Below are 14,972 nucleotides of genomic sequence, written 5' to 3' on the forward strand. Positions count from 1 at the left end.
TGTGCCTCCTGGATTTTGATGCCTGTTTCCTTCCCCACATTAGGGAAGTTCTCTGCTCTAATTTGCTCCAATATACCTTCTGCCCCCCTCTCTCTTTCTTCTTCTTCTGGGATCCCAATTATTCTAATGTTGTTTCGTCTTATCATATCGCTTATCTCTCGAATTCTGCCCTCGTGATCCAGTAGTTGTTTATCTCTCTTTTTCTCAGCTTCTTTATTTTCCATCATTTGGTCTTCTATATCACTGATTCTCTCTTCTGCCTCATTTATCCTAGCAGTTAGCGCCCCCATTTTTGATTGCACCTCATTAATAGCTTTTTTGATTTCGACTTGGTTAGATTTTAGTTCTTTTATTTCTCCAGGAAGGGTGTCTCTAATAACTTCCATGCTTTTTTCAAGCCCAGCTAGTATCTTTAAAATCATCATTCTGAACTCTAGTTCCGACATTGTCCTAATGTCCGTATTGAGTAGGTCCCTGGCAGTGGGTCCTGCCTCTTGTTCTTTTCATTGAGGTGATTTTTTTCCATCTTGTTATTTTGTCCAGAGGAGAATAGATCAGTGAGAGAACAAAATGCTAACAGGGTAACAATGTCCCCAGAAAATATACTCTAAACAATCAGAAAAGACCTGAAAGTGGGGGCAAAGAGAGGGAAAGAAAGAAAAAAGAAGAAGAAAAAAAAAAAGGAAAAAGAAAAAGATAAAAAGAAACAAAAACAGAACAAAACAAAAAAACCCAGAATATGAGCAAATATGATCAGGCTGGTGCATAGATCTGTGCCATGCACTAGATTTTGGGCGTATTTTGGTCTTTTAGAAGAAAGTGCCTCCCAAAATCTTAAAGAAAGAAAAACTTAAATATGTACAAAAATAAGGGTTAATATGATGAAGGGATGGAATATGATGTAAAGATGTAAATTATAAACAATTTTATAAAAGGAATTGATAAGTTGCTTGAAAAAAGAAAGAAGAGTATTTAAAAAAGAAAAAAAAAGGGGAGAGAATGTGATCAGACAGGAGACTAGAACAAAGCCATGCACTAGAGATAGGGTATATTTTGAACTGTTAGAAGAAACTGTACCTCAAAATTTTAAAGAGAGAACAACTTATATATATATATGCCAAAACTAAGGGTAACTACTATCAAGGGATAGAATATCAGTCTAAAAATTAAAAAATAAAATGTTTTTTAAAAAAGGGATTGATAAGATGCTGGTTGAAAAAGGGAAAAAGTAAAATTCAAAAAAAATAAAAGACAGTTAAAAAAATTAACTTTGAAAGACTAAAGAATCATGGTAAAAAAGCCCTGGATTCTATGTGCAGTATTCCCCTACCGCTGGAGTTCTCCCGTTCTCCTTGATCGGTAAACTTGGTCTTGGCTTGCTGGCTGTTCTTACTGATCTTCTGGGGGAGGGGCCTGTTGACGTGGTTCCCAAATGTCTTTGCCGGAGGCGGAATTGCCCCGCCCTTGTCGGTCCAGGCTAAGCAAGCTGCTCGGGTTTGCTCTCAGGAGCTTTTGTTCCCTGCAAGCTCTCGGTACAGCTTTGGAAGATGAGAGTGAAAATGGTGGCCTCCCAACCTCTGCCCGGAGGAGCCGAGAACTCGGGGCCCCGCTCCTCAGTGCGCCCCCAGAGAAAAGCAGTCACTCCCGTGTCCCCGGTCTCCGGCCGCACTCCGTGCTCACCCGGCCTGTGACCGAGCATTTCTATCTCTGGCACCGGACCCCGTGTGGAGTCTCCAAACCCAGCAGATCCCTGCGGTGCGCTCCCGCGCCGCTCCTCCCGGGGGAGGAAGGGGAGTCTCCCCGGCTCTGCCGCTTGTTGGGTCCCTGCTGGAGGAGCAGTGGCCCGACTGGGCCGCGGATCACAGTTTATGGCCACCCCGAGCTGAGAGCCCGCGCCTCGGCTCCGTCTCTGCAGCCGGCTTCCCCGCTCCGATCCCTGGGAGCTCTGCCGCACTCAGGCACCCCCGGTCTTTCTGTGACCCCGAGGGTCCTGAGACCCCACTGTCCCGCGAGGGTTCCACCCCCCGCTTAGCCACTGGAGCGACGTCCCTCCGCGGAGCCGACTTCTAAAAGGTCCGATTTTGTGCTCCGCGGCTCTAGCACTTGCCAGAAGCGGCCGACGGAGGCCCCCTCCCCCGCCGTCTATCCTCCCGAATATCGCCTCGGATTCACTTCTCCGCACGTCCTACCTTCCAGTAAGTGGTCGCTTTTCTGTTCAGAGTGTTATTACTCTTCTTATCTTCGATCTCCTGTTGAGTTCGTAGGTGTTCAGAATGGTTGGATCCCTATCCAGCTGAATTCCTGGGACCAGGAATCCAGGTCTCCACTCCTCCGCCATCTTGCCGCGCCTCTTGTAAAATGAAATAATTAAAAAAAAATACGTGTTCTGCTCCTGCTTCTATTCTGTGGAGCCCTGCTGGGAGCTGGCCACCTCGAGTCCCATCAGCGTGTAGCACAGTCGCTTTGCTGGTGGTGGCTGCTGATGCAGAGGCCAGGACCAGGGGAAGGAGGGCTCCCCTTTGATTCGCTGCAGCATCCAACAATTCAGGGAAGTCATTTTTGTTAAAGCCTTTCCCTTCCTTGGCACTCCCCACGCACAGCGAGTCCGGCTTTTCCTCTTTGTGCTCTGATTGTCTCTCAGCTTCCTGGGAACTCTTTGCTGCTTTCCAGGTGACATCTTGACTGTCTCCCTGTGCTTCTCTCCTGCTCCCCGCCCCTGTTGGGCCTTCCCACCAGAGATGATGGTGTTGTCCGGCTGTGCGCCAGGCCCTGGTCTGGATAGAGGGCACTCACACTGCTCCTGCCTGGTGGGTGCGGCCGACACAGTGTGCTGATGCAACCTGACCATGGCCAGGATGGGCCAAAGACCAGAGTCTATTGAACCTATAGTCCCTGAGATGCTCTATCAACATAATAGAGATTTTAATCAGTGTGTGTAAAATTTTCTTCTTGGCAAAGCCTGTCCAACATGGCTGGGGCTGCCCGGCATGCATCCTACCTTCCCTCCAGGAAGCAGTGCAGTGTGCCGGCGCCCAGGTTCCAGCTACGCCCTCCCAAGCGTATTCCCAAGTGTGGCCCCGAGCGTGTTCCCGAGCGTGTTCCCGAGTGTGGGGCCCTCGGCACACTCCTTATCTACAAACAAATGGGCGTGGAAGGGTTGACAGAGGCTTGTGTGAGTGTTAAGTGTCAAGCAAACAGAGGAGGGCTTGGCACCCTGCGGGGTCCGGATGGATGCTGCCCTCTGCCTTCTTCTTACGTTTGTCCCTTCCGTCAAGGGCTGTGCAATGGTCCTTCTGGGGCTGAGGGCCAGGAAGGGCGGGGAAGGGCAAGAAGAAGTGGAAGGAACTGGGGTCACTGAGCCCATCACCACCGTGGTGACATCCTCTGGGGGTTGAGGGAAGTGGCTGGCTTCTTCTGTTTCTTTTACTGTCACCTAGTCTTGTCAGCATGAGGATAAGGTTTTCAAGAACCTTGGGATTTTATAAGCATGTAAGACATCCAATTGTAATGCTGATTAGATGATTTTTATCTGTCGACTTAGTAGACTACAGTGTGCAATTTTAACACCTCGTGGGTTAAAACTCATTTTGTTCATTCCTTCAAAATAAGTAATTTTAAAGTAATTTGAAGTAATTTTGAAGTAATCAAGGTACATGTCCTCAGAATACTATTTTGGTGTCTGGCAGGTTGCTTTGTAGTTATTTCTGTTTTGACTGGACACACGTTTGCCAGGCGATCAGTGTGTTTCATCTCTGGGACTGAGTCCCGTGGCGGGTAGGACACAGAGATGACCATCAGTGCAGACATGGAGGCAGAAGCAAGGGCAGTGGGGGACCCCATGCTGGGACTCAGAACCCTGGGGCTGGCTGCCTGCACACGACACCGGCAGCTCACAGGATGCCGAGCCTCGACTTTCGTTTGGGCCAGAAAAATGTGCAGTGGACGTTGGCTTGAAAACCTGTTTGTGCTGTTTTCCTCCAGAAGGTGACGTGTATAAAGCCCAGACTCCTCCCACAGAAGCCCAGGGAGCCTCGGAAGTCAAAGAGGACAAGGAAGTGCAGGTGGAGGTGCCTGTGGACCAGGTGGGTAGCAGGTGTTGCAGGACCGGGCCTACCACCTTCGGATTCAGCTGCTTCAGCCCCGCCTGCCTGCAGCCTCCTCCTCCTCCCCTCCCCCACGCGCGCCCAGCCTCTAGCACATTCTATGCCCCTCTGGTCAGGTATTGCTCATCCTTCAGGTCCTATGCAGGATGACCCCCAGAGGCTGTCACCATGGTCGTGATGGGCTCAGAGACCCCATCTCCTTCCACTTCCTGTCCTTCCCCATCCTTCCTGCCTGCCCTTCTCCCTGGTGAGTTCTTCTGCTTTGAGGACTGTTCTGAGCAGTTGTCACGGTCTGTGACAGCATCGTTAGCCTTGTTGTGACGTGATTGCTGTCCCTTTCCCCCCTACAAGGAAGGGGTCGGACTGCTGTGCTCACTGTAGTCACCCTTGTCCTGGCACAGTTCCTGGCAGGGAGGAGGCCCTTAGTGATCATCGGTGGGATGACAGGGTGATGGAATGAGTGGTGCATCGGGTGATGTGGTGGGGACTCATGGGTCTTCCATTGCCTGGCTTTCTGACCTCTGAACCCCCATCTCCTTATCCATGCGATGGGCATGGTGCCACTGGGCAGGTTCGTGTGGGGCTAAGTGAAGTAATGCATGTGTGAGTCCCTGGTCCAAGGCCCGGTGCACGGTGGACCACCTCTCTCCTTCCTTCCTTCGGGCTCACAGAGACGTGGAGTCTGAGGAAGGTCCAGGGGAAGTGGATGAGGTGTGAGGGGCAGCCTCAGCCTGGACAGGAGCAGAAGTACAGGGGCCTTATGCCCCTCGCCTGCCCAGAGGGCAGATCACGTCTCCAGGGGTCTCTGGCCTCAACCCCTGCTCCTGCAAAGGGCAGGTGGGTAGGTGAGCTCTGAACTGCATGGCTTTGTCCACAGAATCTACCTGAAAACACTAGAAACACATTTCTTTCTTTTTTTTTTTTTTTTAAAGATTTTATTTGTTTATTAGAGAGAGCGAGAGAGCAGGAGCAGGGTGAAGGGCAGAGGGAGAAGCAGACTCCCCACTGAGCGGGGAGCCGGATGTAGATCTCGATCCCAGGACCCTGAGATCACGACCTGAGCTGAAGGCAGTTGTTTCACCGACTGAGCCACCCAGGTGTCCCTAGAAGCACATTTCTAATTGTTAGTTCTTGAGAAAAGAATGTATGTTCTGTAAAAGTTCAATGTCTGCATTTGGGTACCATTTTTATCCCTCTGACATAGGCTTGGCCCCTGTGCTGAGTTTGTGGTTCCAGAGCGCCAAACCCAGATGACAGCAAGCTTTTGGCTCCTCTTTTGAAAATCAGTCACTGTTAATTTTCTCACTTTATTATTAACTTCTGCTACGTTCCTTTCCCTCGATAATATGACGAGGTGTGACGGACCATGTAAAGGCACTAGCCACTTCCTTGAGCATTTTGAGCACTTTCCCATTGTGTCTCGTTGTATTTTCCAAATTGCTAGTGATATTATTTATTCTTTTCCTTGACGTGTTGAGAAATGATCAAAAGATTTAATTTTCTCTTAAAACCCAAACTAACACTATATTTTTATTGTACATTTAAGAATTTTTATAATAAATAAGTTAGGATATTTTAGGCAGTTACTTTTATACCAAAAATTAACACCCCCCCCCGCTCCTCCTCCAATGTTGATTATTGTCCTTGATATGTTATTGTTCTGGATTGTGGACCATGAGTGTCTGATGCAAGTTTTTAATACAAGTAAAACCCTAGTGTCACAAATACTATTTTCATAATTGTGATCAATAAACATACTCATGAGTTTCTGTTGCTGGAGTTAATTTCCATTGTATTCGAGGTTGTGTGGTGAGAGGGGTTCCCCAGAAGGGTGTGTAGTGGGAGGGAGAGGCCCAGGGGAGGGGAGTCAGGAAGGGTGGGAGAGGTGGGCAGAGAGGAGGAGAGCCAGGCCACCTAGCGGGGGAGGCCGGGGGGTGTTCAGAAAGAACCAGAAAGAACCGCTGCTGTGCTGCTTTCTGTCTGACCATTCTCCTGCACACCAGGGAGAGCTGATGTCTCAGTGCATTGAGTTGCATCCTGGTTGCATCCTCAGTGCGTCCTAATTGTCAGGGGACGGTATTAAAGCAAGTTCTGCAGCTTTGAAGGACAAGGAGACAATGGGACTCCCAGCTATGGCTGCATAAATGGACATTAAGACGAGAGGAGTGGGGGCTAGGCCAGCACCCCTCCTGTGACATTGTGTGTGTGTGTGAGTGTGAGCAGAGACAAAGACGTGCTGCACCTGCGGGGGCCAGAGATGAGGGGCTGGAGGAGCTGAGTGAGGCGTGGGGGCACCGCACACCTGGGGAGGTGTTCTCCCACTGTGCCATTTCCTGACACCCAGCAGGGGCTCAGCACATGCTCATTAAGTCCCATTGAATAGATGCAAGAAAATCCTGGGTGATTGGATAAATGAATGCAAGGCACAGCAGGCTGAAGTGAAATTCTTGTAGATAGACCAAGTCTGCAGACTGAGTTCTGCATCTTTGAAAACAAGGTCCCTGTGGTCATTTATGTTTGGGAAGCACTATTTTTCCCATCTGTCCCTCAGGGAACCACAGTGTGCGTTAGCATATTCCATGTTTCAGAGAAGTCCCAAAATTACAATAATGTTTAAGCTTTTAGGTTAACTCTGATTTCCTCCCCCAGGAATGGTTTTCCTTTTAGGATCCCCATGAAACACAGTGTAGGCCCTGCCAGCATGCAGAATCCAAGGATTTTTTTTTCTGCCCTGGGGAGGGAAGAAGGTGGTCTTGTGGAGCAGGGAGAGCAGGATGTGGTTTGGCAGGTTCCCTGGGCGGGGTCCTCAGCGCAGGGGATGGGCGCTCTATGACTGGCAGCCCTGGCCTGGGTGGGGTTCCGCATCAAAGTGGCCCACATACCTGGAGAACCGTGTGTTTGTCTAACTTCTGTGTCTGTGCGCTGGGTGAGCTCTGGTGCGTGTTGGGGTTACTGGTTTCCTTGTGGGAGGAGGGGAAGATGCCCTTAGGACTTCCCAGTCCATTAATGAAGGAGGGTCTGGCCTTAGTGTTAAACTATTTGGTGATGGTGTAGGCTTTTATAATAACCTGGAGTACTTTGCTCATGTTTTCAGGTAACTGGTTTTAACCTGTGGGCGAGCCTGACGATGTCACAATGTTATTTCTTATGCTTGTGGCATCACCTTGTCTTTATTTCAGTGTTGCTGTAAAGACACAGTGTTACAAAATATAACATCCCAAGCAATCAATTTATGAATTTGGAGTCCAGCCTAGACCGGTGAGGGGCACCTCAAGAATCGGGCATCCTCCAAACCGAGGGGATAGTTGCAGTGGCGAGTACTCATTTGCAGTTGATGGCACCTGTTGTCGGCAGAAGGCAGGAACATCAGTGAGGGGCAAACACAGGCTGGAGGCCGCTCTGTTTACCACGGCAACATCGCTACCTGTCGCTGAGCTGCCATCGCTGAGTGATGACTCCAGGTTAAAGTTTTGATGACTAGAGCAGGTGGGCTGTCCTTTGCTTCTGGTAGGTGACATCATGGAATGCCCACTTCTTGTGGTGATGAGCAAGACTCACACTGTGCGGCCTTTAATCTTTCCTGTGTTCCAAGGGCTAGAAACTTCCCTGTGCTTTTAAGTCGGTTTGAGGATCTCTCATTGCTGTGCAGAGAGGGGAGGATGGGGGGGTTGGAATGTGGGGCAGGGAGTTTCAGAAACAGCGGTGAGGAGAGGCCATGGCTGCTTTGGGCATCGCTGTCCCTGGCAGGGCAAGATGACTGTCAACTGTGCATTTTGACCCGTGTTCTGATTCCTAAAATGCCCCTATTTCTGTGGTCCTGTCTTCCAGTTGTTTTCTTTGTGATTTACTCACAAAAATCGATTTGTACTTCCAGCGATACACACCACTGTTTCTATCCTCCACCTTCTGTCTCTTGGTTTTCTCCCAATGGAGACAGTTGTCCTTGGCTTCTGTACAGCCCCTTCTTCCTGCCCGTGTTGAAGGCACCTTCTTACATCCAGGGTTCCTGGCTCATCCTTGAGCTTTCCTCCACTTGGCATTGAGACGCTCATAGAATTCCACTGATGTCTGTCTTTGGCTCATGAGAGGCATGAAATCGTGGTGCCAGGTCAGAGATGCTCTTCTCAGTTAACTGTGTGATCTTGCTTACATGTGTCATCACTAGTGAAGTTTCAACGTCACTGAACCCTATTTGTCCTGAACCAGGTGTCTCCTGACCAGGACGGAAAGCATGGTATGTGGGAAATACAGCAGAAGGGACAGGGAGAGACTGTGGATGTTACGAAGTGTTGTGCTGGTGGTCGTCTCTCTGGACGTGGATTGTAGTTGATCTTTACTCGCCTTTTCTTTCTTCCTATGCTACATTGTCTCCCTTTGCGCTTTTGTTTTTAAGAAATTATAATTTATTTTCAATGTTTTTTGTTTCTCTTTGCTTTTAGTAGCACATAACGTGTCCCCTTGCCAACATTTCTGTCAACAGGTCTTCAGTGGAGGTTTAAAAGAGAGATGCTCTATCAGCTTTAATTCTCCGGGAGAGGCAAATTTTTACACCAGCTTTCATTTCAAAGTCCTGAGTTATTATGCCCCAGTGTTAAGGAAACATTTCTTAACTCTTACAATCTATACAAAACTGGCACCCAGATATTCAAACATTGATGTTAAAATTCTACTTGATTTAGAGTACACATTTTTCACAAAGGCAATGTCTTATGCCAGACTTAAGTTTATGTTTATTTTCATAAACTCTATAAAAAGACAGAAAAGTACCTAGAATAGTGGGCTCTGTGTAGTTCTGGACTCTGATCTTTGATTTTTTTCTGGGGTGGGGGTACAGTTTAGCATTTCTCACCAATTCTATTCTACTAGCGTACCATTGGGTTGTCATTCCCCAACAGGTGCTGGGCATGTCCTGTCCGTGAATGGGAAGGGTGGACTGACTGAAATCATAGAAGACTGGGTCTAGTCCTTTTTTTTTTTTTCTTTTAAGATTTATTTATTTATGTATTTGACAGACAGAGAGAGACAGCGAGAGAGGGAACACAAGCAGAGGCGGTAGAAGAGGGAGAAACAGCCCTCCCGAGCAGGGAGCCCGACGCGGGGCTCGATCCCAGGACTCTGGGATCACAACCCGAGACGAAGGCAGACGCCCAATGACTGAGCCACCCAGGCGTCCAAGACTGGGTCTAGTTCTGACATCTACTGAATTGCAGTGATTTTTCAGAGCCCCCAGGAGACAGTGTAGAAGAGATTTACTTTACTTAGATTCCCTGTAGCAACCGGAGCAATGCACCTCAACTGTAATTCATTTCACTCTAGAGAAGGAGCTAAAAATAAGACACAAACTAAAGTAAAACCAAAATAATTTGGACTAATTAGGAGAAGTCTAAATTTGTGTAATCTCTGAATTGTTTAATTAGAAAAAACATAATGGAGCTTTAAAGCTTTGGCACTTTTAGGAGCATGGAGTAACTCGGACTAAGCTAACAAAGGTCCTTGGGGTGCTCACTTCAATGAATAAATTAAAAAGCATAATTAGTACTGTATCTGTTAGGGTGCTTCTAGCTGGAAAGAACAGAAAGCTGCAGGAACGTGGCTTACACATAAGGAACGCATATCAGGCCAGGCCATGTAACACAAGTCTGGAGGCCTCCTGTGTGACGGGAGCTCACAGGGTCGGCCGGCTCATCGGCTCGGCCAGGTCACTGAGGACCCAGTTGCTGGCGTTGCCCTGCCCACCTCCCTCTGCACGCCAACTTCTGGCCTCAGCCTTGTTTCCTCACGGTCTCCAAGATGTTTGCCTCTGCTCTGGGTGGTACACTGAGACACATGAACGCTGACCAGAAGAATGGAGAGACCATTTCCTTCCCTGTGGCCTTTTCAAGTAGTGAGAAAAGTCTTTCCCAGGGACCCTCCCGAAATCTACGCCATGTGTCTGCCTCGTCCTTGTCAGTAGCTGGGGAGAGGCAATGGGCCTTTGGTGGTGTAGACCAACCAGTGTCAGCATCCGGTGTCTGGAAAGGGGCCCAGGCTCTTCTGAATTGTGTGGCTAGCGCCTGAGATAGGATTTTCTTTTAGCGAGGAGCCAGGTGAGGACTGGCTGGGGGCCAGGCAACCGCAGGATCTGCACACTAATTTCTGGTCTGCACGGTGGGTGTGCCCGTCCCGCCTTCTCCCGGCTTTGCCGTCTCCTCCGAGCCCCTCAAGGGTCTTATGCTGTCAGGTATTTGTTCACCCTTTTCTGGGTGGATTGAACTCGAATCCTCCTGGCCGGATGGTACACGTGCTGGAAGCAAGCCGATTATAACCAGAATGATCCCTCCCTTGGCCTCCTGCCTTTGTGCAACTCCGTGTCTCCCAGTCCTTGGAGGGAGGGTCCCTCCTCCCGCACTGTCTCCAACCCCTCCCCTCTCCTGGGCCTCTCTTGGCTTCTGCCCACAATGACGTGAAACAGCTCTTGACCTCATGACCCAAGCCCGGTGCATTTCTCAGTTCTCATCACACTTGGCCTTTCACCTTCATCTGACACTTTTGGCCCCTCCCTTTTCCTCCAATACTCTCCTTCTTTGGCAAGACCCACCCGTGTCCTGATTTTCCTTCCTTCCATCTGTCTGGCCACTCAATTCTCATTCTTTTTTAAAGAGTTTATTTTATTTTATTTTTTAAAAAGATTTTTATTTATTTATTTGAGAGAGAGTGAGAGCTAGAGAGAGAGAGAGAGAGAGAGAGAGCGCACACACAGAAGGAGGTGATTTTCTTTGTGACTCCCCACTGAGAAGGGAGCCTGATGTGGGGCTTGATCCCAGGACCCTGGGATCAAGACCTGAGCCGAAGGCAGATGCTTAACTGACTGAGCCACCCAGGTGCCCCTAAAGAGTTTATTTTTTAAGTCATCTCTACACCCAGTGTGGGGCTGAAACTCACAGCCTCGAGATCAAGAGTCACATGCTCTTCTGGCTGAGCCAGCCAGGGGCCCCATTCTCGTTCTTCTCCGTAGACTTCTGATCCTCCACTTGGCATGGAATATTGGAGGTCTGCGTGGGTCGGGTCAGGGCAACATTTCGTTTAGCTCTAGACCTTCTCCACAGACAGAATTCTCCATCACTGTGGTGTCAGTCTCTCTGCAGGTCTCTTTTCTGGGCTCCAGGTGCACATGCACATACACATCTACACACACACACACATCCAGAGACACACACACACATCTGCACACACACACACACGCACATCCAGATAGACACACACACACATCTGCACACACACACACATGCACATCCAGATAGACACACACTGTGAACTGACATCACTAGTTAGATGTTCTGAGACGTTAAAGCTCAGCACGGTGAGAACACACACGTGTCCTTCCACACCATCCCCACACCTTTGCTCTCTCCCTGTCTCAGCAGGTGTATGACATCGTCCATCCAGTAAGACCAAAGCAAACTTAGAGATATTCCCAAGACTGACTGTTTCAACTCTTCCATACCCAGACCATCTCAACATCGGCAAGTTTTACCTCCTAGACCATCTCAACATCGGCAAGTTTTACCTCCTAAATATGTCTGGAAGCGACCCACCCTCTCTGTCTACACCACCGTCCCGCCGGTCCTGACTGCCTCCATTCCCTGGCTAGATTACTGTTATCGCTTTTTCTCCGTAGGCTGACCATCCCCAGTCCCCCTCAACCTCAGTGCATTCTCCTGCAGCAAGACTGCCACACACCGTCCCCTCTGCCTGCAACATTCTCTCTTTGCCTTTTTATATACTAATGTTTCTCATTCCTCATATTTCAAGTTGTAGTCACACCAGAGGAAACGTTCCATGGTCTCCTGTGTATGTTAAACCCCATGATAGCCTATTTCTCTCCACGAATCTCTCTTACAAAGCATATCACAGTTGTGGTTTTATATTTAATTGTGTGACTTAATTAATGTTCATCTCCCCGTCTGACTGAGTATCTTGGGGGCCACGCTGGTTTGCATGCACTGTCACTGTCATATGTCAGGATTGCAGGATGCAGGCATTCTGTGTATATTGCCGAATAAGTGAATGAAGCAATGGTTGGACAAATCACGTCACTTACTCTTTGAAAGAATGTGCTTTTTGTGTTTATTTTTTCATGTAATTGGAGCAGTCCCCAGAGTCTTAGTCATCACGATTACTTTCCACGTAGGCTACAGGACGAGAATGCTCATATAGTCTGAGTTTTCAGAGCATTTGGACAGCCGAGGTCTGGGCTAGTGGGACTGGCTGTTGAGTAGTCACCCACATGTCTACATAGCCAGAGACTAAGTCTTGCGCCTTCAAGGGTCAGCTGGAAGGAGCTGTGGGGTCCTTAGGGCTCTTCATGGACACCAGTTGTGGTTGTTTGGTGAGAGAATACTTCACCCACTTTACCTCAGGTGTGGCTTTGCAGCCTGCCTTTGTGGACGACAGGCGGCTGGACGTAATGAGCCACACGTCCTGGCAGAGGTGTTAAGAGTCACACTGCCCCTCTGCCCCTGAAGCCATGGAAACACGGGGAGTTGGCGTCTCCATCGGTCTGGCATCCTGGGTGACTGTGAGCAGGAGACCCCCTCGCCAGCCCGCGATGGACACGTGGCACATGCGCTGAGCGTGCCTACTCTGACGCGTACAGAAATACGGTAGCCCCTAGGGGGGCCCTTTCTTTCTTAGCCACAGAACCACATGGCTTTCCCCTCGTGGAGAGGCTCCAGGGCACCAGTTAAACACAGCTCACTGCTTTTTGCCAACAAGTCACAAAAACTGGGAAATAATACACAAAGATGTGAGCAGGCACTGCTGTGTGAGGAGCAGGACCGCCCAGGTGGCGGCGGACGTGTCTTGAACACAGGGAAAGAGGGCTCTGGTTTGGGTTCCCACTGGGATCCCCAGGGCCAAACAGAGGATCCTAGGCGTTTATTACCTGCTGACAAGAGGCATCTGGAGGGAAAATCCACTCCTGTTTACATGAAAGGGGTTTCTAGTGTTTCTCCTTAAGGATTTCCCCGACAATTTCATTAAATAGGCTAGCATTTCGTAAGTGGAGCAAAAGGCAAAAACACAGGGCAGGCACTGTGGAAAAACGAGCCACATTTTCAGCTCTGTGCACAGAAGTGGTTCACCGAATTCCACGACCCACCCCCTCTGCTCCTCTCATGGGGTTTGACATAGCTTGACTGCCACTAAACCTGAAACGTGGTATGTTTTCTCTCTAGACATAGTTAAGGAAGACGAAGAGATACATAATAGCCCCCCTGATTTTGAAGGCAACAAGGTGAGCTGATTCTACTTTTATTTTGTATTTAATGCTGTGGATGGAAGGCACCTCCTTATCCTTTTAACACATTGGGTGGAGCTCACGTTTGATGAAGAAAGAATCAGAAAGCCCAGTGCATTCTGAATATAGATCAGCATGGAATTAGAAACAGAGCGTGTTTCGCAGGCAGTCTGTACCTCAGATCTGGTCTCTTGGGTGCCAGGAATTATGTGAGTGATTTTAATTGCTTCTATACGTGTCCTAATTACCTGTCACTGTGCTTCTAGTCACAGACTGAAAACTGTTTTCCCAACAAATTTCAAGATATATTTTTAGAGGGGAGAGTCGGGAGGTGAAGAGCAGCTGGTGTGTAGGTATGTAGGCGTCTGTGGACACCGTGGACATTCTGCTTTGTGGGGCGTTGGTGTTGTGTAAATAGCTCGTCTTGTTGGGGAAAGCAGGGGTGCATACGGCGCACGCTCCATAGGTGGCAGCATGAGCTAGCCCAGGAGAGCACTTCTGTTACCCTCTCTCCCTCCAGATGCTGAGGATGTGCCATCAAAGCAGGAAGCATGTTCCTGTGGTTCTCTATGAGAGTATGTGACTAGTCTGTATAAAGTATGTGTATAGGGAAAACAAAATTTACTTTCCTTTTATCTTATTTTTTTAATTGAGGAATATTTGGCAATTAAAGCTATATAACATATCAACCACAGTTACCATTTCCTTTTTTTTTTTTTTTTTGGTGGTGAGAACATTTGAGAGAGAAGAGCATGAGCAGGGGGATGTGCAGAGGGAGAGGGAGAAACAGGCTCCCCGCTGGGCAGGAAGTCTGATTTGGGGCCTGATTCCAGGACCCTGAGATCATGACCTGAGCCAAAGTCAGATGCTTAACTGATTGAGTCACCCAGGTGTCCCTGTGGTGAGCATATTTAAGACAAAATTTACTCTAAATATACAATTCATGTAGGTAGGAAATAGATTTTTGGGGATTTGTTTTCAAAATTCTATCTATCTCTAGATTTTTTTTCCCCAAGGCGGTTTCTTGTTTAAAAATTTTTTTGGGGAGAGATAGCGAGAGCATAAGCCGGGGGAGGAGGGGCAGAGGGAGAGTGAGTCCTAAGTAGACTCCATGCACAAAGCCCAACATGGGATTCGATCCCACAACCCTGAGACCATGACCTTAGTCAAAATCAAGAGTCAGATGAGCCCCCCCCCCCCCAGGAGGCCCTCTTGTTTTAAACCTTTTGGCCCCAGGCAGGAGGTTGTGTAATAAGTCTGGGATATCAAGTCTGGGTCTATTCTAATGCTGAAGCCTCCAGGACTATAAGTAAACTTGGGGATGCAACAGCCTCGTGAGCCATCCCTTTCCACTCTTAAACTTGCTCCCCATTTAAGAACAGAGGGAAGGGAAGGGAGCCCAGAGGGCTGGTGGGAGGGGCTGCGGCTGCTCAGAGTTGTCTCCTACTTCTTGCCCACCTTGGAAAGGGCGTTTGTGGGAAATGAAGTTTGTTTGGGTTTTTCAACATCAGTGGAGTTCATGATCTAAAACAATCAAAGGGAATAAATACCCTTTCAAACCATTCTCTTTTCCTTCCTTCTATTCAATCGTT

The 14,972-nt window shown here is 48.6% G+C and overlaps 1 protein-coding gene across 1 annotated transcript in view; it reads left to right on the top strand.

The window, feature by feature from the left end:
• The window catches only part of DCDC2C (doublecortin domain containing 2C), a 123,208-nt gene that overhangs the window by 43,774 nt on the left and 64,462 nt on the right, over positions 1-14,972 (top strand). Inside the window, exons 8-10 of the mRNA XM_088026159.1 lie at positions 3,982-4,082; positions 6,327-6,336; positions 13,319-13,377. Of these exons, the coding sequence (XP_087882285.1) occupies positions 3,982-4,082; positions 6,327-6,336; positions 13,319-13,377 (170 nt within the window). The remainder of the gene's footprint in view (positions 1-3,981; positions 4,083-6,326; positions 6,337-13,318; positions 13,378-14,972) is intronic.

Source organism: Eumetopias jubatus, unplaced genomic scaffold (genome assembly GCF_037043125.1).
Source record: "Eumetopias jubatus isolate StellerSeaLion01/CBP00866 unplaced genomic scaffold, mEumJub1_p1.0 scaffold_9, whole genome shotgun sequence".
NCBI lineage: Eukaryota > Metazoa > Chordata > Mammalia > Carnivora > Otariidae > Eumetopias > Eumetopias jubatus.